The sequence below is a fragment of the Lontra canadensis genome, unplaced genomic scaffold (assembly GCF_010015895.1).
Source record: "Lontra canadensis isolate GAN:19392208 unplaced genomic scaffold, GSC_riverotter_1.0 scaffold7, whole genome shotgun sequence".
Taxonomy (NCBI): domain Eukaryota; kingdom Metazoa; phylum Chordata; class Mammalia; order Carnivora; family Mustelidae; genus Lontra; species Lontra canadensis.
This window is the reverse complement of record NW_022631001.1, coordinates 7233836-7256986: the sequence shown is the minus strand read 5'-3', so window position 1 is coordinate 7256986 and position 23151 is coordinate 7233836. Positions and strand designations below refer to the sequence as shown.

Below are 23151 nucleotides of genomic sequence, written 5' to 3'. Positions count from 1 at the left end.
AGGTGCGGATTTCGTTTACCTAATGGGTAAATAGGGTAGCTTAGAACGTGTCCGCTAATGACAAGAATAAATTGTGGGGCCAACTAAACCGGGTGGATGTGAACTGAGAGGAGTCAGCCGCTCGGCTGTTTCCAGTGTCTCTCATTTGCTGAACTGTCATCGGATTTTCCAAGACTTCGGGGGTGCGTGCGTGGCGGTGAGTGTGGTGCCGGCTGTGTTTGGTCATGTCTGCTTTTGCCTTCAAAAATAGTGAAACTGTGGAAACTGTGACGGGCTTGTGCTTTGACCGTGACCCCAAATGCGTGACCTTTGTTCTGGAAGCCGGTGTTACTCCATAGCACACCCCATTCCCCTCCCCAACTTTGGACTAGTTTCGTTAGCTCACTCTTGCCCTCCAGACTGAGGGTCAGTGTCCAGGACACTACAATTCGTATTTTGTAGCTCACACAGACATGTATTTTGTTCCTTCTAGAACAGTGGAAACGGTCCAAAACTAACTCACCTATACTTTTTTTTTTTTTTTTTTTTTCTTCTTGATATATACTCATTCTACCAACACTATGGAATCCCGGGACTTTGAGTCTCGCAGAAATCCCACAGATGGTGGGTCCACCAGATTTCTGCACTCATGGGGTTTCACAAATGCTTTATGTGAATGACGTAGCAAGGAATAGTGGTGGGCACCTTGCCCCTCTGGCCTCTGATTCCGCACATGCTCCATTGTCCTATTGGCCTTAAAAGCTCAAATAAAAGGTTAAGAATTTCAGGGTGGTGAAAACAGAGCGTTAAACCAGTGCCATTCTGAGCACATGGTCCTGTGTCATTATACTAGTTGCACACCCCTGAGGCCAGCCCTATCCCAGAGCCTTGCGTCTGAAATACCGTAAATATTCAATAAATAACTATGGCTGAACTGGTGCTCCCTAGGAAGGCACTTGGAAGACAGAACCACAGCCCTATCTTCAGAAATCATGGCCTAGGTGGAGGAAACAAAGCAAACGGAGGATAACTCTGCGTGCTGTAAGATGGCTCTGTACAGTTCTTCCTTCGAGGAGCTGCAATGTGTCATTCCAACACAGGTTAACCCACATGGTAGAATGTGAGCATTTCTGGCTTTACAGTGGGCTACATTTGGTTTTGAGTTATTTCTGCCATTTTAATAGCTGAGTGATCGCAAGTAAATAATATACTCTCTCCGGCCTATTCCTCTTTTGAAAATGAGATTTATAGTATCTATTTGGTGTGAGAGGTTCTGCGAGATTGTCAAGTGCCTAACATGGTACCTGTTATGTTGACCAGCAAGCTGTCAATAGTTATCAGCTTGGTTGCTGGAGTTGGTCTACCCTGTTGGACACTGTCTCTGCAGCTCCACTTATCCAGCTACCTCCCCTTTTCTTCCCTTGTCTAGACCCTCCTTCTGGGCTATTGACTCCCAGCAATGGAATCTGGAGGGTAAATATCCTGTGCTTCCTTATGGCCCAAAACTTACGGCTTCCTATGTCCTCCTAGAGCCACACCTGAGTTTATATTAGAACCTTTCTAACCCCCTTCTCTCATCACTCCAGCTCCAACCTCCCCTCCTCTCTCCCACATAAACACATTTATATACACATTACCACACTGCCTGCTGGGCTGTTGGCTTGCCTCAAGTTCTACATTTCCAAACCAGTTATTCAACTATATCCTCCCCGGGGTTGGACTTTGTTTTTATTTTGGTGGGGAAAGGAAACAAACAAAAAAATCTGACCTTTTAAAGACAGCAAAGGTATAAAATTAGCATTGTATTTGAATTTAAACTTGCCTTTATTATTCCCACTATAAACAGAAATACCTAGAGTGCTTTATTTTCCTCATTATAAATAGACCATTGAGCAGATTTTGACATGTTCTTTTTTTTTTTTTTTAAGATTTTATTTATTTATTTGACACACACACACACAGAAAGTACAGCCAGGGGGAGCAGCAGAGGGAAAGGGAGAAGCAGGCCCTCTGGAGAGGAGGGGGAGCCCAATGTGGACCTTGATCCCAGGACTCCAGGATTATGACCTGAGCCAAAGGCAGCTGCTTAACCAACTTAGCCACCCAGGAGCCCTGACATGTTCTGAATTAGTACTTTTTGATAAAGAAAATACAAGATATTAACATTTGGAAAATCTAGGTGAAGAGTATACAGAAATATTTATATGTATTTTCTGTCCATCTGAAATTAATCTTTAAAAAAAAGTTAAAATGTTTCATTCCTGAACAGTTATAGATTGTTCAACTGAAAAATATGCTTGAGATCATTGAAATATGACTATATAGAACTTTGGGCCCATTATCAACAGTTGATATTTTATTTGGGAGACTAGATTATGCATATAATGTAATTTAAGGTTAATAAAAGTTGGTATTTGATGAAGTACTTATGTAAATGTTAAGTCCTAAATGTATGAGATTTGCATGTTTGTGGAGGATGTGTTGTTTGAAATTATCATCAAAAGCAGAAACCCAGGGATGCCTGGTGGCTCAGTCAGTTTTAGGTTCTTAAACTAAGGTGTTCTTAAACACCTCAGGTTATGATCCCAACGTTCTGGGATAAAGTCTCACATAGGTCTCCTTGCTCAGCAGGGAGCCTGTTTCTCCCTCTGCCTGCTGCTCCCTCTGCTTGTGTGCTCTTTCTCTCTCTCTCTCTCTGACAAATAAATAAGATCTTAAAACAAAACAAAAACCAGAAACCCAGTTTCTAAGAAACCTGTGACTCTTTGGAAAATTAAAAAAAAAGGGGGGGGGGCAGGTGGGATTTTCCAAGTGATATTGAAAGACCACCTTTTACTTACTAAGAAAGCTTGTAGCAGAGACTGTTGAGATTAATAATTAATGAGGTGTTCCATTAACAATTTTAATGAGAATCTGAATAGTGCTCTTAGAGACACTCTTAAAAGAGTTTTGCTTGCATTCTTTGTTGCAACTGGCTGAGATTCCCTGCCCACCTCACATTAATTTTGGTTGAGTTTTTTTTTTTTTTCTTCATTTTATTTACTTCCCTCTGCTTGCACAGCTTATCACCTGAACACTTAAGGTAAGATACTAACCTCTGTGGATCTATGCCTACCTATTGTAAAATATGCTTAGCATTTATATATTTTTAAAGATTTTATTTATTTGTTTGACAGAGATCAAAAGTAGGCAGAGAGGCAGGCATGGAGGGAGGGGGGTTGCTTCCTGCTCGGCAGGGAGCCCGATGCAGGGCTTGATCCTGGACGGTGTGATCATGACCTGAGCCAAAGAGGCTTTAACCCACTGAGCCACCCAGGTGCTGCTGCTTAGCATATATTTTTAAAACATCAAACTATAATTGGTTAGGTCATCAGAATGATTGAACATTAAAGCTACTTACCAAGAAAGTTTTTTTTGTTTTGTTTTGTTTTAGATTTTATTTATTTGACAGAGAGAGATCACAAGTAGAGAGAGAAAGAGAGAGAGAGAGAGGAAGCAGGCTCCCTGCCTAGCAGAGAGCCCGATGTGGGACTCGATCCCAGGACCCCGAGATCATGACCTGAGCCGAAGGCAGAGGCTTAACCCACTGAGCCACCCAGGCAGCCCACCAAGAAAGTATTTTTATTTATTTTTAAGTAAAAGTAATCATTTGAATTTCAATAGCTACTCATTTATATAAGTTTGCATTTCTTTTAGTAATTTAAATTTTTTTTGTAGAAACGATAGCCTAAGAAGCCTGTTTAAGTTTTAGCCTGTCAAATACAGACTAGAAAACACAAATTATCTGTGAGAGAATTACTTGAGCATCCTATACTGTTACCTACAACCATTTAAACAGTTACTTACAAACCTTAGAAACTACTTTTTGCTTTAGGACCTATGTTTCTTAAACCAACCATTAGTAAACTGCATGTTTGAGCCACATATATGACTAAAGAAAATGAATCATGTGCCTTCTTGGTTTGGCATTTCCTTTTGTCTATTTTAAGTGTTGACTCTAAAGTATCAGTATTAAAAAAGGTTACTTGGGCATTTCTCACTTGGAATGTTAAATACTGGGAACTGTGGTTGCACTTCTGTGAGGAAAGAAACATAAATGCCCTTTGCCCTTTTTATATAACTGAACTCTTGTGTTCCTTTCCAGAGCAACACTCTTCATGCGTGGTACACGGTGAACTCTTGTGATCATTAGCCTACCGTAGCTTTGCGTGTATATTCTCATACCTAAAGAAGAAAGAAATGGCTTGTGCTGAGTATTCTTTTCACGTGCCAAGTCTCGAGGAGCTTGCTGGAGGTAAGTACACTAATAACTTTGAGTTTTTTAAAATTATTCTAAGGAAAAACTTAAAAAATAAAAAGATTCTAAGGTATGATTTATGCAATAATATTTCCAATGTACAACTCATTTTCCTGAGGTGCCTGAGTGGCTGGTCAGTCAAGCGTCTGCCTTTGGCTCAGCTCACGATCCCAGGATAGAGCCCCACATTCGGCTCCCTGCTCAACAGGGAGTCTGTTTTTCCCTCTCCCTCATTTTCCTTTTCGATATCTCTTTTTACTTTTTTTTTTTTTTAAGATCTATTTATTTCAGGGAGAGAATGAGAAAGAGAGAAAGCATGAGCAGGTGGAGGGGCAGATGGAGAGGGAGAGGAAGAGGGAAAGAATCCCAAGCAGACTCTGCCCTGAGTAGCGCTGAGCTTCAGGCTTTGTCCCCTGACCCATGAGATCCTGACCTGAACCATAACCAAGAGTCAGATGCCCAACCACTGGAGCCACACAGGCACCCCTCTTCATACTCTATTGAGAGTCCAAAATTATGCCCCCCCAAAAAACTAAACTCACCCATTTGAAGATTCTTGTTAAGATACCGACTTTACAGTGTGAAAATGAATACAATAATCTTAGCTTTAAGTATGTGTGATGCCCAGAAAGTCACACAATTTTAACTTTTTACCAGTTACAATATTCTTTAAATATGTAAACTATTGTGGTATATTAATCGTGTTCCTAACATTGCTACTATTTCCCCTTCTCCTGATATGATAGACTGCCAATGAACTTGCTTAGATTTCTCTGCGTGTATATTTATATATTTCCCCTTATTCAAATAAGAATTGAAGGCAGCTTCACAAGATTAATTAGGAGGGATGATAGATAAGAAAAAGAAAAGAAAAATAGGAACATGAAATGAACCCAGGAATAGTACTAACCCAAAATTATATAGCCTGTCAGAAAGCTAACATTTATTTGACAGCCTTTAGGTTCTGATGATACCTACAGAACCCTCCCTTTTCAGTGCACCCATCCTGATGGTTTGGCTGTCTTCCTGATAAGGTTGAAGTCAAGAAGTGTACTCGGGTTTGGTTGGTTGTGGCTTTCTTCTTCTGACCTTCCTTTTTAGGTGGCAGCTGGTAAACAACCTATATCACTAGTTTTCTTTGCCTGTATTTCTTTTCTGTCTTCCCTGGTATGCTAGGATAGCCAGGAATCATTTCTTTGAGGGCCTTTCTACATCTATCTCCTCTTGAGTGTTTGTGTTTTATGTGTCTTCTATATGTATAGGATATATTCAGTACAAAATAGAAATGGGATCTGAGTTTTTTGGCTTAAAATTTATTTTTAGTTTTACAGAAAATCCTATAGCAAGAATTTGGTCTCTTTGAAATTGATAAAAAATAGATTTTATTATACTTCCATATGCTGATATCTTACTTAATCTATTCATAAGTGTGGAGTCTTTAGTTTAGGGAGGGGAATTTTCCAGGCAACTTGGTTTTTGTTTTCATATAGACAAAGGATTGGGTATGGAATGTCTACGTGGTTAGATTTAAGATGACTTCATGTTTTGGAGAATCTGATTCTATAAAACCTAAACTAATGGCTGACTACTCACAAAGAGATTTTTGTGGAATCTTATCACCCTTAGAAGTACATTGCTCCCAGGGGCACCTGGGTGGCTTAGTGGGTTAGGCGTCCAACTTGATTTTGGCTCAGGTCATGATCTCAGGGTCATGAGATCAAGTCCTGTGTTGGGTGCCACACTGGGCGTGGAGCCTGCTTAAGATTCTCTCTCTCCCCCTCCCCACTCCTCCTCTCTAAAAAAAAAAAAGGAAAAAAAAAGTACATTGCCCCTATATTTGTAACTTTGAAATGTTTGCTTTTTTGTCTTTTTAATTGAGTTATATCTCCATTAATGTACACTAATCTTAAGTGTACAGCTTGATGAACTTTAAAATGTTTACACCCATGTCACTACCATCCAGATTGAGATATATAATATTTCCAGCATCCCAGAAGACTCTTTTATTTACTTTTCCAGTCAATATCTCTACCCAAGAGGTAGCACTGTTCTGACTTCTGTCACCTTAGATTAATTGCCTGATTTTGAAGTATATATAAGTGAAGTTATATATACTCTCTTGTGTCTTACTCCTTTTGCTTAACATTTTGTCTTCAAGTGTCAATGAAATTGTTGCATGTAACTGCTTACTTTCTAACATTTAAATATATACATTTCAATAGGTCTTTGGAATTCTGTCCCCAAAAGGAAGGTAGTCCTCCCCTTAGTGCAGTGTTTATCTTCAGTGGTATAAATTTCTACAGATTTGTAGTATTTTTATGGGGGTATTTGTTATTACACATTTGATTAATTGTGTGTCTAATGTCTAATTACATTCAATAGGAAGACCATTCCCCCACCCCTTATTTATTAAGTAAGCTCTATGTCCAACCTGGGGCTTGAACTGAGGTCAAGAGTCAATTGCTCTACTGACTGAGCTAGCCAGGTACACCCCTCCCCCCAACTTTTAGTAATACAAGTTTAGATTGGAAGTATGATACCCAAAATGTTGAGGGAAGATTTGATATGTGATGGCAAATTTTTACCTAATGTTAAGTAACCTTTTTTCCCTTGTCTTTGTCAGTTCTGCAGAAGGGGCTAAAGGATAACTTTGCTGATGTCCAGGTCTCTGTGGTTGATTGCCCTGATTTGACTAAGGAGCCATTTACATTTCCTGTAAAAGGTAAACAATTTTTGCAATTCACTTTTTTCAGTCCTAATCTTTTCCCAAAACCAGAATTATTATGAAGGATCATCTTAAATTATCTACAAATAAAGGATATTGTCCCAAATTGTAGACTAAATCATGCTGAATTTCTGCGCTATTTTCTTATATTGAGCAAATTTCATTTTATACTCTTGTTGGAAAATATTGTTTATGCACTTCTGTTATTTTCATAGGTTATATAATGGCTATTCAATAGTCTAGAATCCTTGATATCACATGACAGTTTTTTTTTTTAAAGATTGTATTTATTTATTTGACAGACAGAGATCACAAGTAGGCAGAGAGGCAGGCAGAGAGAGAGGAGGAAGCAGGCTCCCTGCTGAGCAGAGAGCCCCGATGCGGGACTCAATCCCAGAACCCTGGGATCATGACCTGAGCCAAAGGCAGAGGCTTTAACCCACTGAGCCACCCAGGTACCCTGACAGGTTTTTTTTTTAAAGATTTTATTTATTTATTTGACAGAGAGACAGAGAGATCACAAGTAGGCAGAGAGAGGGGCAGGGTGGGGGGGGAAGCAGGCTCCCCGCTGAGCAGAGACCCTGGTGGGGGCTGGATCCCAGGACTCTGAGATCATGACCTGAGCCCAAGGCAGAGGCTTAACACACTGAGCCACCCAGGCGCCCCCACATGACAGTTTTGTTTTTAACTGTTGAAGTGACTGTTATGCAAACATAAATTTTTATGTTTTTATTTATTTATTCAATACCAGCAGGGATCTTAAAAGCCTTGTATTTGGGGCACCTGGGTGGGTCATTGGGTTAAGTCTCTGCCTTCAGCTCAGGTCATGATCTCAGGGTCCTGGAGTCATGATCTCAGGGTCCTGGGATCGAGCCCCACATCAGCCTGCATCAGGCTCCCTGAAGGGAGCCTGCTTACCCCTCTCTCTCTCTGCCTGCCTCTCTGCCTACCTGTGATCTCTGTCAAATAAATAAATAAAACCTTTATTAAAAAAAAAAAAAAGCCTTGTATTTGAATCATCTGTGAAATACTTATTTACCAAGTGATCATCCAGCCAATGTTTAAAGTAAGAAGGGATATTAATATTGGTTGAGTAAATATAATTTGTATGATGGAAACCTATATTTGATATCTTCATTTTGACAGTAATGCTGCAAGGTCAAGACTAGCCCCAGTCTATAGATGAAAAGCTTAGAGAGGCTAAGCAAACTCAGTAGTAATCATAAACCGGATTAAAATTAAGGTCTGTTTTAGGCCCTGGGTGGCTCAGTGGGTTAAAGCCCCCGCCTTCGGCTCAGGTCATGATCCCAGGGTCCTGGGATCGAGTCCCGCATTGGGCTCTCTGCTCAGTGGGGAATCTGTTTTTCCATCTCTCTCTGCCTGCCTCTCTGCCTACTTGTGATCTCTGTCTGTCAAATAAATAAATAAAATCTTTATTAAAAAAAATTAAGGTCTGTTTTGAAAGTCTGACCTTCTCCCATTATACCCTACTGTGATGAGCGATTTGAGATAAACACTCACACTACTCCCTCTTTGATTACGTAACTGACATCTTTGTTAAAAAGTAGTTTTGCACAGAAGTCCTGGACTCTGCTTCTTTGTCTGCCACATACCGATTTCATTACCCTAGTTAAGCCAACTAATGTATTTGGGCCTCAGATATATTCAGATGAAGAGATTTGGCTTTCATGTTCCATTTGGTCTTTCCAGTTTAAACAGTCTTTGATTTTTAAATATACCTGTAAATGCTAGAAGTTTTGTGTTCCAGATGGCAAATTCTCTTTGTACCTTTTTTTTTTTTTTTAAAGATTTTATTTATTTGACAGAGGGGAGGCACAGCAAGAGAGGAAACACAAGCCGGGGGAGCGGGAGAGGGACAAGCAGGCTTCCTGCTGAGCAGGTCCAGCGCTTGATCCCAGGACTCTGGGATCACGCTTAACAACTGAGCCATCCAGGTGCCCTTTTGCTTTGTACCTTGAAAGCATTTAGCATAGTGCTTTTTTATAGCTATGCTTCTTTCAATTATAAAAGTAATCTATTCTCCCCACTACATAAGTAATTAATTAGTTAAAATAAAATTAAAAAATCAGAAAACACAGAAGAATACAAGGAAAAGAGAAAATGACTAATGTTAATTCTGTCATCCAAAGAAGTTTCTAGTCAATAATTTGTAAGCCTTTAAATTGTAACAGTAAGGAACCTAGATATGTATGTTTATATATGAATGATCTTTCACAAATGTAGTTAGGTACTTTCTACATTCAGTGCTTACTGAAGTCACCAGTGACTTTGGTATGTTCACTAGTATTTTCTTTCTTTTTTTTTTTTAATTTTTTATTTCTTTTCAGCATAACAGTATTCATTGTTTTTGCACCACACCCAGTGCTCCATGCAATCCGGCTCTCCCTAATACCCACCACCTGGTTCCCCTAACCTCCCACCCCCCCGCCCCTTCAAAACCCTCAGATTGTTTTTCAGAGTCCATAGTCTCTCATGGTTCACCTCCCCTTCCAATTTCCCTCAACTCCATTCTCTCCATCTCCCTAGTATTTTCTGATCTCTCACATATTTCATAGTATCCGGCTGCTGTTGCCTGACATTTTCTCTCCCCCCTCCTTGGTTCTTTTGCCTTTTCTTCCTTGGTATCTTTCCTACTTCCATATTCTTTCTTCCTTATTTTTCCTAGCTCCTTTCTCTTTCTGGCAGGCTCTTAAATCCTGACATTTTCTAGAATTCATTCCTTAGCCTCTTCTTATTCTATACAATCTCTCCACAGTTTTCCATCCACTCCTGTGGTTTTAAATTACTACTTGGATACAAGAACTTGAAATCTGCACATCTCACCTTGGTCTCTCTTTTTCTTAGCTATGGCTCAGTAATTCCAGCTGACTACAGGATAGCTCTGCCTATATATGCTAAGGATATCTAAAATTTAACTCATTCCTTCACCATAGTTGCCTATTCTCCCTTGTTCTTTTTCTTAATTTCCTCTTCTCCATCTCTACAGCCAACCATTTTTAACTCATTACTTGTATTTTCCCTAGACTATTAAAATAGTCCCCTAATGGTTTCCTTCAACTTCAGCATTACTGGGGGCACCTGGCCAGCTTAGTTCGTAGAACATATGAGACTCTTGATCTCTGTGTCATGAGTTCATGCCCCACATTGGGGGTGGAGCCTACTTAAAATTTTAAAACAAAAACAAAAACGAAAAGATAACTTCAACATTACTATCACTTATGAGAAAGATTCTTATCCATGAGTAATTTCTCCTGATACCACAGAAGACATTTCTAAAATCCCTAATTATAAGTTGGATCTATAAAAATTTTGGACATTTGTCCTCTACGTAACTGAAGAAATAGAGCAATTATATCTACTTTACTTTGTGATAATGTTAGTGTGAAAATGACAAGACTACTTTTACTCAAACAAAAGATAATTAATTTTCTCTCTACATTTAGAAAAAAAACAAAAGAATGTGCTTTTCCCAGATTGTGTTCTAGCTGTACCTATGATGTTAATTAAAAATGTAAGCATCTGAAGTTATCTCTAATTACTTGGATTTCTATAAACAATCTTGGGAACAAACAACTTTGATTTCCCAATATGGATTTCTTAAGGAACTAATAACTCTAACAGAGCAAAATATTCTATATTAAAATACAATTTTAACCAACTCCCAAAACCAAAAGCACAGATCTTTAAAGGAATAAGTCATTACAGAGTAATTCTAGAAATCTCATACAATCCAAACTTTGGCTTCAATTCTAGCCTTGCTCTGTTACCAACTTTCTGTTTCCTTTATGCTACCAACTATATCAAGTCATGCTTGGTTATGACGATATTGGAAACATAAGTAGTTAGAATAGGATAGGGATCATAGCTACTTTCATCATCCGTCCCCCTGCTACTTGTAAAACTGAGAACGGAAAAGTTACCTACTCTTAATAAATTAAATTAGTACCTTTTGGCATTTTATACTTAAGTTAGATGTTTACCTGTTTTTAAGATGACTTTTTTTTTTAGGCATCTGTGGGAAAACTAGAATTGCAGAAGTAGGAGGTGTGCCTTACTTATTGCCTCTTGTAAAAAAAGAAAAAGTAAGTGTACTTTTGCTCTTCACATTCACATGACGATTATAAGAACTGGGTTGATTCCTTTTATTATTAGAAGATCCATGGGCGAATATGGCAAGGAGGTGTTAATAGACTCAGTCAAAAAACGTAAACCAGGAGATCTGTATGAGTTATCATTTCAATAATATTTTTTCTTCTTGTATAGGTTTATGATATAAATAAGATTGCAAAAGAAATCAAGCTTCCTGGAGCTTTTATTCTTGGAGCAGGAGCAGGCCCATTTCAGACTCTTGGGTTCAATTGTGAGGTCAGCATACATTTAATTATTTTATTCTATTTTACTGATTTGACAGTTGACTTACCTTTTTTTCTTTCATTCCCCTATCAGAAAATCTGCTTTCTGAGTGAACTAAAAATTATTGATGTCACCTTTCTTCACAGATTTGATATTGTTTGATACAGATTTGGACTATAGCACAAGCTCTAATTGTTATGGAGCACAGACCTTTAATTTCAGATTTTCCTGGGGTCTGCACTCAGTGTTAGATGAGTGTGAAGTCCTAATGTGGTCTACTGAGGACCATGGATTGTGAAAGATTTTAATTCTTACACATCGGAGAATTCCTAGCTTCACTATAAATCTTTCCCTTTGATATGAGAACAGCTTTTAATCAGAAGATGAATGGATAATTAATAATCTCATTAATTCCCTCTTTCGGACTAAATAGTAAGGACCTACCCCGTGGTATGATGATTATTTATGAAAGGTACTATCTATTACTGTGTATGTTAGTATATTTACAACATGAAAATGTCACTGTTTCTTCACATCTCTTAAGTAGAAGAGTGGAGGACCTCTTCAGTCTGCCCATTCCTTCACCTCTTCAGAAGTGACCATTAGTCAGTAGTCTTAAAAGTTCTTTTGTAGAAAGATTAAAATAATTTACCCAGTGTTCAATATAGGAAAAAAATTTTTTAATCTAAAGTCATTTTAAAGCACAGTTTACAATGTTATAGAAACACTGTAAGAAATACTGTAAATGTTTTACAGAATATTTTTTTCAATTTTTTGGATGTTTGTAAATCTTTAACATTTTGAATCTCAAATTAAATATTTCATACTTCATGTTTTCATACTAGGTCCTGAAAATAAAATATCTTAAGTCGAGGATAAGATATTTTGTTATGTTACTCAAATATTCTCTTTGCATATTGATGTCAGGGTTAACTAATTTACTTTTCTTATTTACTTTTCTTTTTAGTTTATGCCAGTCATTCAAACAGAAAGTGAACACAAACCTCCAGTGAATGGAAGTTACTTTGCCTGTGTTAACCCTGCAGATGGAGGGTGCCTCCTAGAGAAATACAGTGAGAAATACCATGATTTTGGGTGTGCATTACTGGCTAATCTTTTCGCCAGTGAGGGTCAACCTGGAAAGGTGATTTTTTTGTTCACAAAGACACAGTATTCTCCAAAAATTCTCAGATAGCTAAAAAGTTGGACTTTCATTGCCACAAATATGGTTTTCTTTTTTTTTTTTTTTAAGGTTTTATTTATTTATTTGACAGACAGAGATCACAAGTAGGCAGAGAGGCAGGCAGAGAGAGAGAGATGGAAGCAGGCTCTCCGCTAAGCAGAGAGCCCGATGCGGGGCTCGATCCCAGGACCCTGGGATCATGACCTGAGCCGAAGGCAGAGGCTTTAACTCACTGAGCCACCCAGGCGCCCCACAAATATGGTTTTCTTAAGAAAAGTCAAAACTAGCTATGTCAGATTTCTTTAAATAACCCAGTTATGAAAGATTACTATGGTACTTATAGGCAAGGAGAAAGTCTTATTTAAAACTGAGGTTAAGAATACTTAGTAAGCAAACAAACAAAAAACTTAGTAAGCAGTACCTTTTTTTCTGAGGAATAAAAGGTTAACAGAATATTCATGTGTGGAGTGAGCTGAATACATGAACCATTCAGTTGAAATAAATAGATAGTACCTACCTACAGTTAGTCTAGAAGAAATTTGTTCATTCCTGATGGATCAGATGTTGGTTGATCTAGACAGAAGTGGTGGTAGCAAAATATTATAGCAAGGAGGAGGGAAGGAAAATTAATGCTTCACTTCATATTTACTTCCTGTAGAACACAAAAAGATGATTACAGTGTTAGCAGTTGTGAGCACTCTTAGATTTTTAAATAGAGGTAGCTACTTTAGCTATTTTGAGAAACAAAGTAGTGACTTTAAAAGACCTGATTAAGGAGTGCGTGGGTGGCTCAGTTGATTAAGCATCTGATTCTTCATCTCAGCTCAGACTCAATCTCAAGGTTGTGAGTTCAAGTTTTAGGACAGGCTCCATGCAGGGTGTGGAGCCTTCTTAAAAAAAAAAAAAAAAAAAAAGACCTAATTAAGTGGAAGTAATACAAATCAAGAGTTTTAAGGGAAGAGAGAAAATGCAATCACTCTCTCCTCCTCTCTGAATTACCAAAGGTTAACTAACCCCTTTAAGCCAGGAATTCTCAACCTTTTACCACCTTGACATATAAAGGTAAGAATCTCTAGAGCTCAGTTGAGGACTTTTGCTGTAACTCTCTCTGTCCAAGAAAGCATGAATAAGACTTATTAGAATGAAAAATAATTTACTATATATATAATATATATTAATATATCAATGATATATATATATTATATATATATTATATATAATATATATCATTGATCAAGACAGGATTGAGACATCTCACTAAACTCCTGTGTGGGTGCTCTAAGCAAACAGGTGAATATTTGCTTTATGGCATTAGACTATGTGTTTCACTTTGATAGTTATTCACATAAAGTTTTGCAACTTAGGACAATGGTATGCATATTTATGTCCTCTCTAGGTCATTGAGGTGAAAGCCAAAAGAAGAACTGGAAAACTTAACTTTGTGACTTGTATGAGACAGACTCTTGAAAAACATTATGGAGATAAACCTGTAGGGATGGGAGGTACTTTCATAATTCAGAAGGGAAAAGCAAAGACTCACGTAATGGTAAGGACCTTCATGTACATGCGTGCATGTGTATGTGGGTATGTATGTGCATATACTTTAGATCTTAGGATTTTTTAATATACATTGAGAATTCTCTCCTTAAAGATACCCTGTACCTATACTTTTACTATGATTGTATTACTTTAAAACTTAAAAATGACAATACTGTAAATCACACTGTGAGATAATGTCTAACTAGGGTCTTTTTTTCTTTCATATTAATAAATTAAAACTTTCTTTTCATTCCATTTGTTTTTAAGATCCAGAGAGATGTGAGTAGAAGCCTTAGACATGGATTATCATTGTTATTGCCAGAATTCCAAATTCCATACATAGACTTTGCTATTAAGATGGTTGTGGTAGATGGGATGCCTGGGTGGCCCAGTTGGTTAAGCATCTACCTTTGACTTGGGTTGTGATCCCAAAGTGCTGGGATCAAGTCCTGCATCAGGCTCCTTGCTCAGCAGGGAGCCTGCTTCTCCCTCTGCCTGCTGCTCCCCCTGCTTGTGCTCTAACAGGTAAATAAATAAAACCTTAAAAAAAAAAAGATAGTTGTGGTGGGGTGCCTAGTAGCTCAGACAGTTGAGCATCCAACTCATTATCGGCTCAGGTCACGATCTCAGGGTTGTGAAATCAAGCCCAGCATTGGGCTCTGTGCTGGGCATGGAACCTGCTTGGGATTCTCTTTCTCCCTCTCCCTCTGCCCCTCTCTGTCTCTCTCTCTCTCGCTCTGTCTCGTTCTCAAAAAAAAAAAAAAAAAAAGATGGTTGTGGTTTTGGGGAAAGCACTCATTATGAGATTTATAATCTTATGGGCTAATTGCACAAGTTTAGAAGACATTAAGGATGTATTACTATATAAAGCAAGACCTGGGGCATTTGGGTTTTAAAATAATTTTTTGGAGGTGAATGAATGAATAGTATTAAAGTTATTACAACGTAATTTCCTTTCCATTTTTTCAGTAAAATCATCAAAAGTTGTTTGGTTTTAATGTTTTTTATCCTGATAATTTTATTTTTTATTGTATTTTTTAAAAAAGATTTTATTTTTTTATTTTAGAGAGAGAGTGTGAGAGAGCATGTGCGTGAGCAGGAGGAGGGGCAGGGGGGAAAGGAGAGAGAGAATCCCAAGCAGACTCCATGCTGAGAACAGAGCCCAGTGTGCTCAATCCCACAACCCTGAGATCAGATCTGAGTGGAAATCATGAGTCAGATGCATAATTGACTGAATCACCCTGGCATCCCATCCTGATAATTTTAAATAGCAAGCCAGTTGATTTTGCAAAGAAAAACACAACACTGGGAAAATACTTAACTTTCCAAATTATTAAAAACAGAATTTCAGATAAATCTATTCATAAATACCAAACAATTACAGGATTTTTAAATATGCAAGTATACACTACTTCATTACTAACTATGGGCCTACCTTGTTTGATTGTGTTTCACATTATTGCGTTATATAGATACTGCATTTTTCATAAATTAAAGGTTTGTGGCAACACTGCATCAAGCAAATCTTTTGGCACCAATTTTCCAAGAGCAAATTTGTTCACTTCCTGTCTTTGTGTCACATTTTGGTAACTCTTGCAACACTTCAAAAACATTTTCATTATTATATTTGTTATGGTGATCTATAATCAGTAATCTTTGATGTAACTATTGTAATTGTTTTAGGTTGCCACAAACTGCATCCATATAAGATGGACAACTTAACCAGTAAATGTTGGTATGTTTTGACAGTTCACCAACTGGCCATTTACTGTCTCTGTCCCTCTCCTTGGGCCTCCCTGTTCCCTAAGATACAACAATATTGAAATGAAGCCAATTAATAACACTACAGTGGCCGCTAAATGTTCAAGTGAAATGAAGAGTTGCACCTCTCTCATTTTAAATTAAAAGCTAGTAATGATTAAGTTTAGTGAGGAAGGCATATCAAAAGCCAAGAAAGGCCAAAAGCTAGACCTCTTGTCCAAATAGTTAGGGAATTGTAAATGCAAAGGAAAGTTCTTGAAGGAAAATTAGATGTGTTAGTCCAGTGAATACACAAATGATAAGAAAGGAAAAACAGCCTTATTGTTAATATGGGTAAAGTTTTAGTGGTCTGGATAGAAGATCAAACCAGCCACAACATTCTCTTAAGCCAAAGCCCAATCCAGAGCAATCCTATGAAGGCTGAAAGAGGTGAGGAAGCTACAGAAGAAAAATCTGAAGCTAACAGAGGTTGGTTCATGAGACTGAAGGAAAGAAGCTGTCTCTGTAACATACAAGTTTGAGGAGAAGCAGAGCGTGCTGATATGGAAGCTACAGCAAGTGATCCAGAGGCCTAGCTAAGATTGTTACTACAGGTGGCCACCCCAAACAACCGATTTTCAATGTAGACAAAACAGCCTGCTGTTGGAAGAAATAGCATCTAGGGCTTTTGTAGCAAGAAAGGAGAAGTCAGTGCCTGGCTTCAAAGCTCCAAAGGAAAGGCTGACTCTCCTGTTAGGAGCTAATGCAGTTGGTGACCTGAAGTTAAAGCCAGTGCTCATCTAACATTCTGAAAATCCTAGGCTCCTAGGAATTACGCCAAATCTACCCTGCCTGTGCTCACCAGTGGAACAACAAAGCCTGGATGACAGCATATCTGTTTACAACTTGGTTTACTGACCATTTTTAGTACACTGTCAAAACCCACTGTTCGGAAAAAAATACTCCTTTCATGCTCATTGACCATGCACCTGGTCACCCAAGAGCTCTAATGGAGACACACAACAAGATTAATGTTTTCATGCCTGTTAACACAACATCCATTCTGTAGCCCATGGAGCAAGGAGTAATTTCAACTTTCAAGTCTTATTATTTAAGAAATACATTTTGTAAGGTTATAGTTGCCATAGATTCATGGCAGCTCAGGGCAAAGTTGACTGAAATCATTCTAGAAAAGATTCACCACTCTAGATGGTATTAAGATCATGTGTGTGGGGTGCCTGTGTGCTTAAGCATCTGCCTTCAGCTCAGGTCATGATCTCAGGGTCCTGGGGTCAAGTCTTGAGACTTAAGTGGAGAAGTCATTTCAGATATGGTGGATCCAGGGAGAGAACTAGATTTAGAAGTGGAGCCTGAAAATGTGACTGAATTTCTGCGATCTCATGATAAAATTTTACGAGATGAGGAATTACTTCTCATGGATGAGCAAAGAAAGTGGCTTCTCAAGACGGGATCTACTCCTGGTAAAGATACTGTGAAGATAGTTGAAGTGAAACACAGGGTTTAGAGTATTACATGAACTTAGTTGCTAAAGCAGCAGAGGACTTACTTCAATTTTGAAAGTTCTCCCGTGGGTAAAATGTTATTGAACAGCATCACATGCTGCAGAGAAATCATTCCTGAAAGGAGGAGTCAATTGACGTGGCAGACTTCATTGCTGTCTTATTTTAAGACATTGTCTCAGCCATCCTAGCCTTCAGCAAACACCACCAGCCTGATCACTCCGCAGCCACCAACATGGAGGCAAGACCCTCCACCAGCAAAAAGGTTATGAGTTGCTAAAAGCTCTAATGACGGTTAGCACTTTTTAGCCAGAAAGTATTTTTAAATTAAAGTATGTACATATTTTTAGACATAATGCTACTGCACACTTCAAAGGCTACAGTATAGTGTAAACATCACTTTTACATGCACTGGGAAACCAAAGCATTCATTCGACTTGCTGTGTTGCAAATTCACGTTATTTCAGTGGTTTGGAACAGAACCCACAGTATCTCCATGGTACGCCTGTAGTTACCATAATGTACATCATATCTCTAAAACTCACCCATCCTGTGACTGAAAAGTTTTTGTACCCTTTGACCAACACCTTGTTTTCCCCACCCCCAGCTTCTGGCAACCACCCTTCTAGTCTCTTTCTCTACATTGGACCGTTCAGATTCCAGTAAGTGATATCATGCAACATTTGTCTATGTGTGGCTTATTTCACCTTAGCATAATGTCCTCCAAGTTCATCCATGTTGTCACAAATTATGGGTTTTCCTTCCTTTCTAAGTCTGAAAAACATTCCTCATCTATATATCACCATTTTATATACATGCATGCACATATATAATTAAATCATACACACACACATGCACATACATAAAAAACAATTTTTAGGGGTGCCTGGGTGGCTCAGTGGGTTAAGCCTCTGCCTTCAGCTCAGGTCATGATCTCAGGGTCTTGAGATCGAGCCCCCGTATAGGGCTCTCTGCTCAGCAGGGAGCCTGCTTTTCTCTCTCTCTCTCTCTCTCTCTGCCTGCCGCTCTGCCTACTTGTGATCTCTCTGTCAAATAAATAAATAAAATCTTTAAAAAAATTTTTTTAACATTTTTAAAAGAATTTACTCATTTATGAGAGAGAATGAGAGCGAGCATGAGAGGGGGAAGGTCAGAGGGAGAAGCAGGCCCCTTGCTGAGTAGGAAGCCTCATGTGGGACTTGATCCCGGGACTCAAAGATCATGACCTGAGCTGGAGGCAGTTGCCTAACCAACTGAGCCACCCAGGCTCCCAAGAAAACACTTTTTTTACCCATCCATCCACTGATAGATATACCCAGAAGTGGGAGAAGTGGGATTACTGGATGATATGGTTTTATTTTTTGAGAAACTTTCATACTGTTTTCCATAATCATTGTACCAGTTTACATACCTACTAATAGCATACAAGGGTCCCCTTTTCTCCATATTTTAGTTTTGTTTTGTTTTTTATAATTGCCATCCTCACAGGAGTGAGGTGTGATATCTAATGGTTTTGATTTGCATTTCCCTGATGATGAGTAATACTGAGCACTTTTTCATTTACCTCTTGGCCATTTGTATGTCTTCTTTGGAGAAATGTCTAATTCAGTTCCTTTGTCTGTTTTTTAATTGGGTTTTTTTTTTTTTTTTTGCTATTGAGTTGTATGAGTTCCTTGTATATTTTAGATATATGGTTTGCAAGTATTTTTCACCATTCCATAAATGGTCTTTTCATTTTGTTGATTGTTTTCCTTTATAGTGCAGAAGTTTTTTTTTTTTTAAGATTTTTTATTTATTTATTTGACAGACAAGAGATCACAGGTAGGCAGAGAGGCAGGCAGAGAGAGGGGAGGAAGCAGGCTCCCTGCTGAGCAGAGAGCCCAATGTTGGACTCGATCCCAGGACCCTGGGATCATGACCTGAGCCGAAGGCAGAGGCTTTAACACACTGAGCCACCCAGGCGCCCAGTGCAGTTTTTAATTTGATGAAGTCCCACTTGTTTATTCCTTTTGTTGCCTGTACTTTTGATGTCAAATCTAAGAAATTATGGTGAAATCCAATGTCATGAAACTTTTCCCTTACGTTTTCTTCTAAGTTTTATATTTTAGCTCCTACAGTTAGGTCTTTGATCCATTTTGAGTTAATTTCTGTTTACATATAAATTAAGGGTACAATTTCATTCTTTTGCACATCAATATTCAGTTTTCCCAACACCATTTTTTGAAGACTCTCCTTTTCCCATTGAATGGTCTTGATACCCTTATTGAAAATTATTTGCTGTATATGCAAGGGTTTATTTCTGGGATCTTTATTCTACTCCACTGATCTTTATGTCTGTTTTTATGCCATTGTCACTGTTTTGATTACTTGTAGTAAGTTTGCTATCAATAAGTATTAGATTTACCACTTTCTTTTTTCCCTCAAGATTAGTTTGGCTCTGGGGCGCCTGGGTGGCACAGTGGGTTAAAGCCTCTGCTTTTGGCTCGGGTCATCCCAGGGTCCTGGGATTGAGCCCCGCATCAGGCTCTCTGCTCAGCAGGAGGCCTGCTTCTCTTCCTCTCTCTCTCTCTCTCTGCCTACTTGTGATCTCTGTCAAATAAATAAATAAAATCTTTAAAAAAAAAAAAAAAGATTAGTTTGGCTCTTCCAGGTCCCTTGTGATTCCATATGAATTTTATGATGGATTCTTCTCTATATCTTCAAAAAACTTCTTTGGGATTTTGATAGGGATGGCACTGAATCTTTAGATCACTTTTGGTAGTATTAACATCTTATTTTTTTATTTGTTTATTTGACAGACAGAGATCACAAGTAGGCAGAAAAGCAGGCAGAGAGAGAGGAGGAAGCAGGCTCCCTGCTGAGCAGAGAGCCTGATGCGGGGCTCAATCCCAGGACCCTGGGATCATGACCTGAGCCAAAGGCAGAGGCTTTAACCTACTGAGCCATCCAGGTGCCCCGGTAGTATTAACATCTTAACCATACCCAGTTCATAAACACAGGATAGTTTTCTTTTTTTTTTTTTTTTTTTTTTTTAGTATATGTGCTGCCGAAGTGAGCATGTTATTTTTCCATTTACTGGAATCTTTATCTTTTTTAAAGATTTATTTTAGAGAGTGCGCACATGTGTGCATGTATATTAAGTGTGGCGGGGGGCAAAGGGAGAGGGAGAGAAGTGGACTCCCTGCTATGCCCTCAGAGCTCCTTGCAGCCCTCCCAGTGGGGCTCCATGGGAGAGGGGGCTCAAGGGGTCAGTGGGGGGCTGCACATAGGGCTCGACTAAGGGCTTGATCTCCAGATCCTGAGATCATGGCCTGAACCGGAATCCAGTTGGTTACTCAAAAGACTGAACCACCCAGGTGCCCCTATTGCAATCTTTTTAAAATTTCTTTCAGCAATGCTTTGCAGTACAAGTTTTTGCCTCCTTGATTAAGTTTATTCCTTAGTATTTTATTATTTTTGATGCTTCTACCAATTTCTAATGCCTTGCTTCCCTCTCCCCCCACCCATCTACTGGTAGCAGTAATGAGATTTAAAATTAGGAAGAGGATATATTTCCAGGAAAACTGAGAGGCTATGAAAAATAGAAAACGTAGGGGCACCTGGGTGGCTCAGTGGGTTAAAGCCTCTGCCTTCGGCTCTGGTCATGATCCCAGGGTCCTGGGATCAAGTCCCACATGGGGCTCTCTGCTCAGTGGGGAGCCTTCTTCCCCCTCTTTCTCTGCCTGCCTCTCTGCCTACTTGTGATCTCTGTCAAATAAATAAATAAAATCTTAAAAAAAATAAAAATAAAAAAGGTAGTAATAGACTCCTTCCTTCATTTATTCATTTTTATTCATTTTAGCTTATATGCTTGATTGGTGATCCTTTTGAAAACTAGGGTATGTAACTTGTTTTTTTTTTAATTTTACTTATTTATTTGGAAGAGAGAGATCACAAGTAGGCAGAGAGGCAGACAGAGAGAATGAGAGGGAAGCAGGCTCCCTGCTGAGCAGAGAGCCCGACGCAGGGCTTGATCCAGGGACCCTGATATCACGACCCGAGCCGAAGGCAGTGGTTTAACCCGCTGAGCCACCCAGGCACCCTTGTAACTTGTTTTGATTCTAAAATAATTAAATGTATAAGAAGGCTTAAATTTTTAACTTCATAAAGTTATATATAAAATTTTAATAATATTCTATATACTTATAATGATCTTCTATTGTAGCCTGCAGAATTTTCTTCCTGCCCATTGAACTCTGAAGAAGAGGTGAATAAATGGTTGCGCTTTTATGAGATGAAAGCTCCTTTGGTTTGTCTGCCAGTTTTTGTCTCCAGAGACCCAGTAAGCTTATGTCTGTTTCCCATATTGCAGTGTCATACAGTGATAATGCTTAATTTTTAGGCTATTCTTTTGAAATTAGGCACTGTTGTGTTGTTATTTAAGAGCTAAGATGGTCTCCAGAATTATCATGAAAGATAAGGGAGCAGGTAGCTAACCACCTTATGAATTAGGCAGGGCAGATTTTACCTTTGAGCAAATGAAGGCACAGGTATTTTAAGTAACATCTAAAGTCATGTTATGAAATAGTAGAATCAAGACCAAGATTCAGGAAAAAAAAAAAAAAAGACCAAGATTCAGGTCTCCTATCTTATTTGTTGCTTATTATACTATTCATTATATTTTGATATTATACATTAGAAAAAGATGTAATACAGACCAATTCAAAGAAAGTAACTACCAGAATACTGACTAGTTCATATTTTTGATCTAACAGTTACATATATGTCTAGGAATTTATCATTAAATATATGCAAAAGTATGTGAAATTATTAATTAAAAAAGGTCAGTCATGAAAGCATTACTGTGATAGAACTGGAAATAATCTAAATGTGAGTTGGGAAGTGCTATGTATGTACAATAGAATGCCATGTAGGTGAAAATACAGAAGATGCTCTTTTATGATTTGATACACTAAGATCTCAAGTGTATTGTTAAATGAAGAAAAGCAATATTCAGCACAGTATGTATAGGATGTTACTATTTGAGTAAAAATTATAAAATAAATCTTTTTCTGGAAGGATTTATAAGAAACTGCTTACATTGGTTGCCTGCAAGGAAAGGGAGTAAGTAGTAAAGGCAGGAGATGGAAAGACACATTTTAATGAATTTATCCTTCTTCACCCTTTGAATTTTGAATTAAGTGAATATGTTACTTACTTAAAAAATAAAATAAAAACTATTGTAACATTAATAAAAAGGTCTCCTTCCCCCTCAAACAAATTTTATCCAAAATGATTATTTGAATGCTGATGATAGCTTGTCTTTCGTCGTAGGGGTTTGATTTGCGATTGGAGCACACTCATTGTTTTAGTCATCATGGAGAAGGTGGACACTACCATTATGATACTACCCCAGACACAGTGGAATATCTTGGATACTTCTTGCCTGCAGAGTTTCTATATCGCATTGATCAACCAAAAGAGACCCATTCATTTGGGCGAGATTAAGTCAAATGAAAAAGAAATAATTAACTAAAGTTAACTAATTAACTCATTAATTGATACTACTATAAAATCTAATAGAAATTATCTCACTACTTAAATCCCATTTTTTGACCTTTAACTGAAAGGTATGTTGACATTTACACTATTATTTCATGGAACTACCTTAGAGATTTTTGGAAACCAAGATACATAATGAAAATGTTCTTCATTATTTTTGTATTCTTTAATAACAGCAAAATCAGTCGTATGTTTATACCTTAAGTATAAAGACGATCAGGAATCATATGATTTATTCCTACTGTCTACTGGT

The 23151-nt window shown here is 38.1% G+C and overlaps 1 protein-coding gene across 4 annotated transcripts; it reads left to right on the top strand.

The window, feature by feature from the left end:
• The first annotated feature begins 14 nt into the window (after positions 1-14).
• Positions 15-23151, top strand: CUNH11orf54 (chromosome unknown C11orf54 homolog). 4 transcript variants are annotated; one of them, XM_032852808.1, is made up of 9 exons: positions 18-196; positions 4124-4273; positions 6900-6998; positions 11031-11104; positions 11286-11387; positions 12343-12519; positions 13955-14104; positions 21562-21678; positions 22671-23151. In XM_032852808.1, exons 2-9 carry the CDS (start codon positions 4219-4221, stop codon positions 22842-22844), a joined length of 948 nt encoding a protein of 315 aa, XP_032708699.1. In that variant the 5' UTR covers positions 18-196; positions 4124-4218; the 3' UTR covers positions 22845-23151. The 4 variants fall into 4 exon arrangements, with proteins under 4 accessions (XP_032708700.1, XP_032708701.1, XP_032708699.1 ...); XM_032852809.1 differs by lacking the exon at positions 13955-14104 and having other exon boundaries at positions 15-196; XM_032852810.1 differs by lacking the exon at positions 12343-12519 and having other exon boundaries at positions 17-196.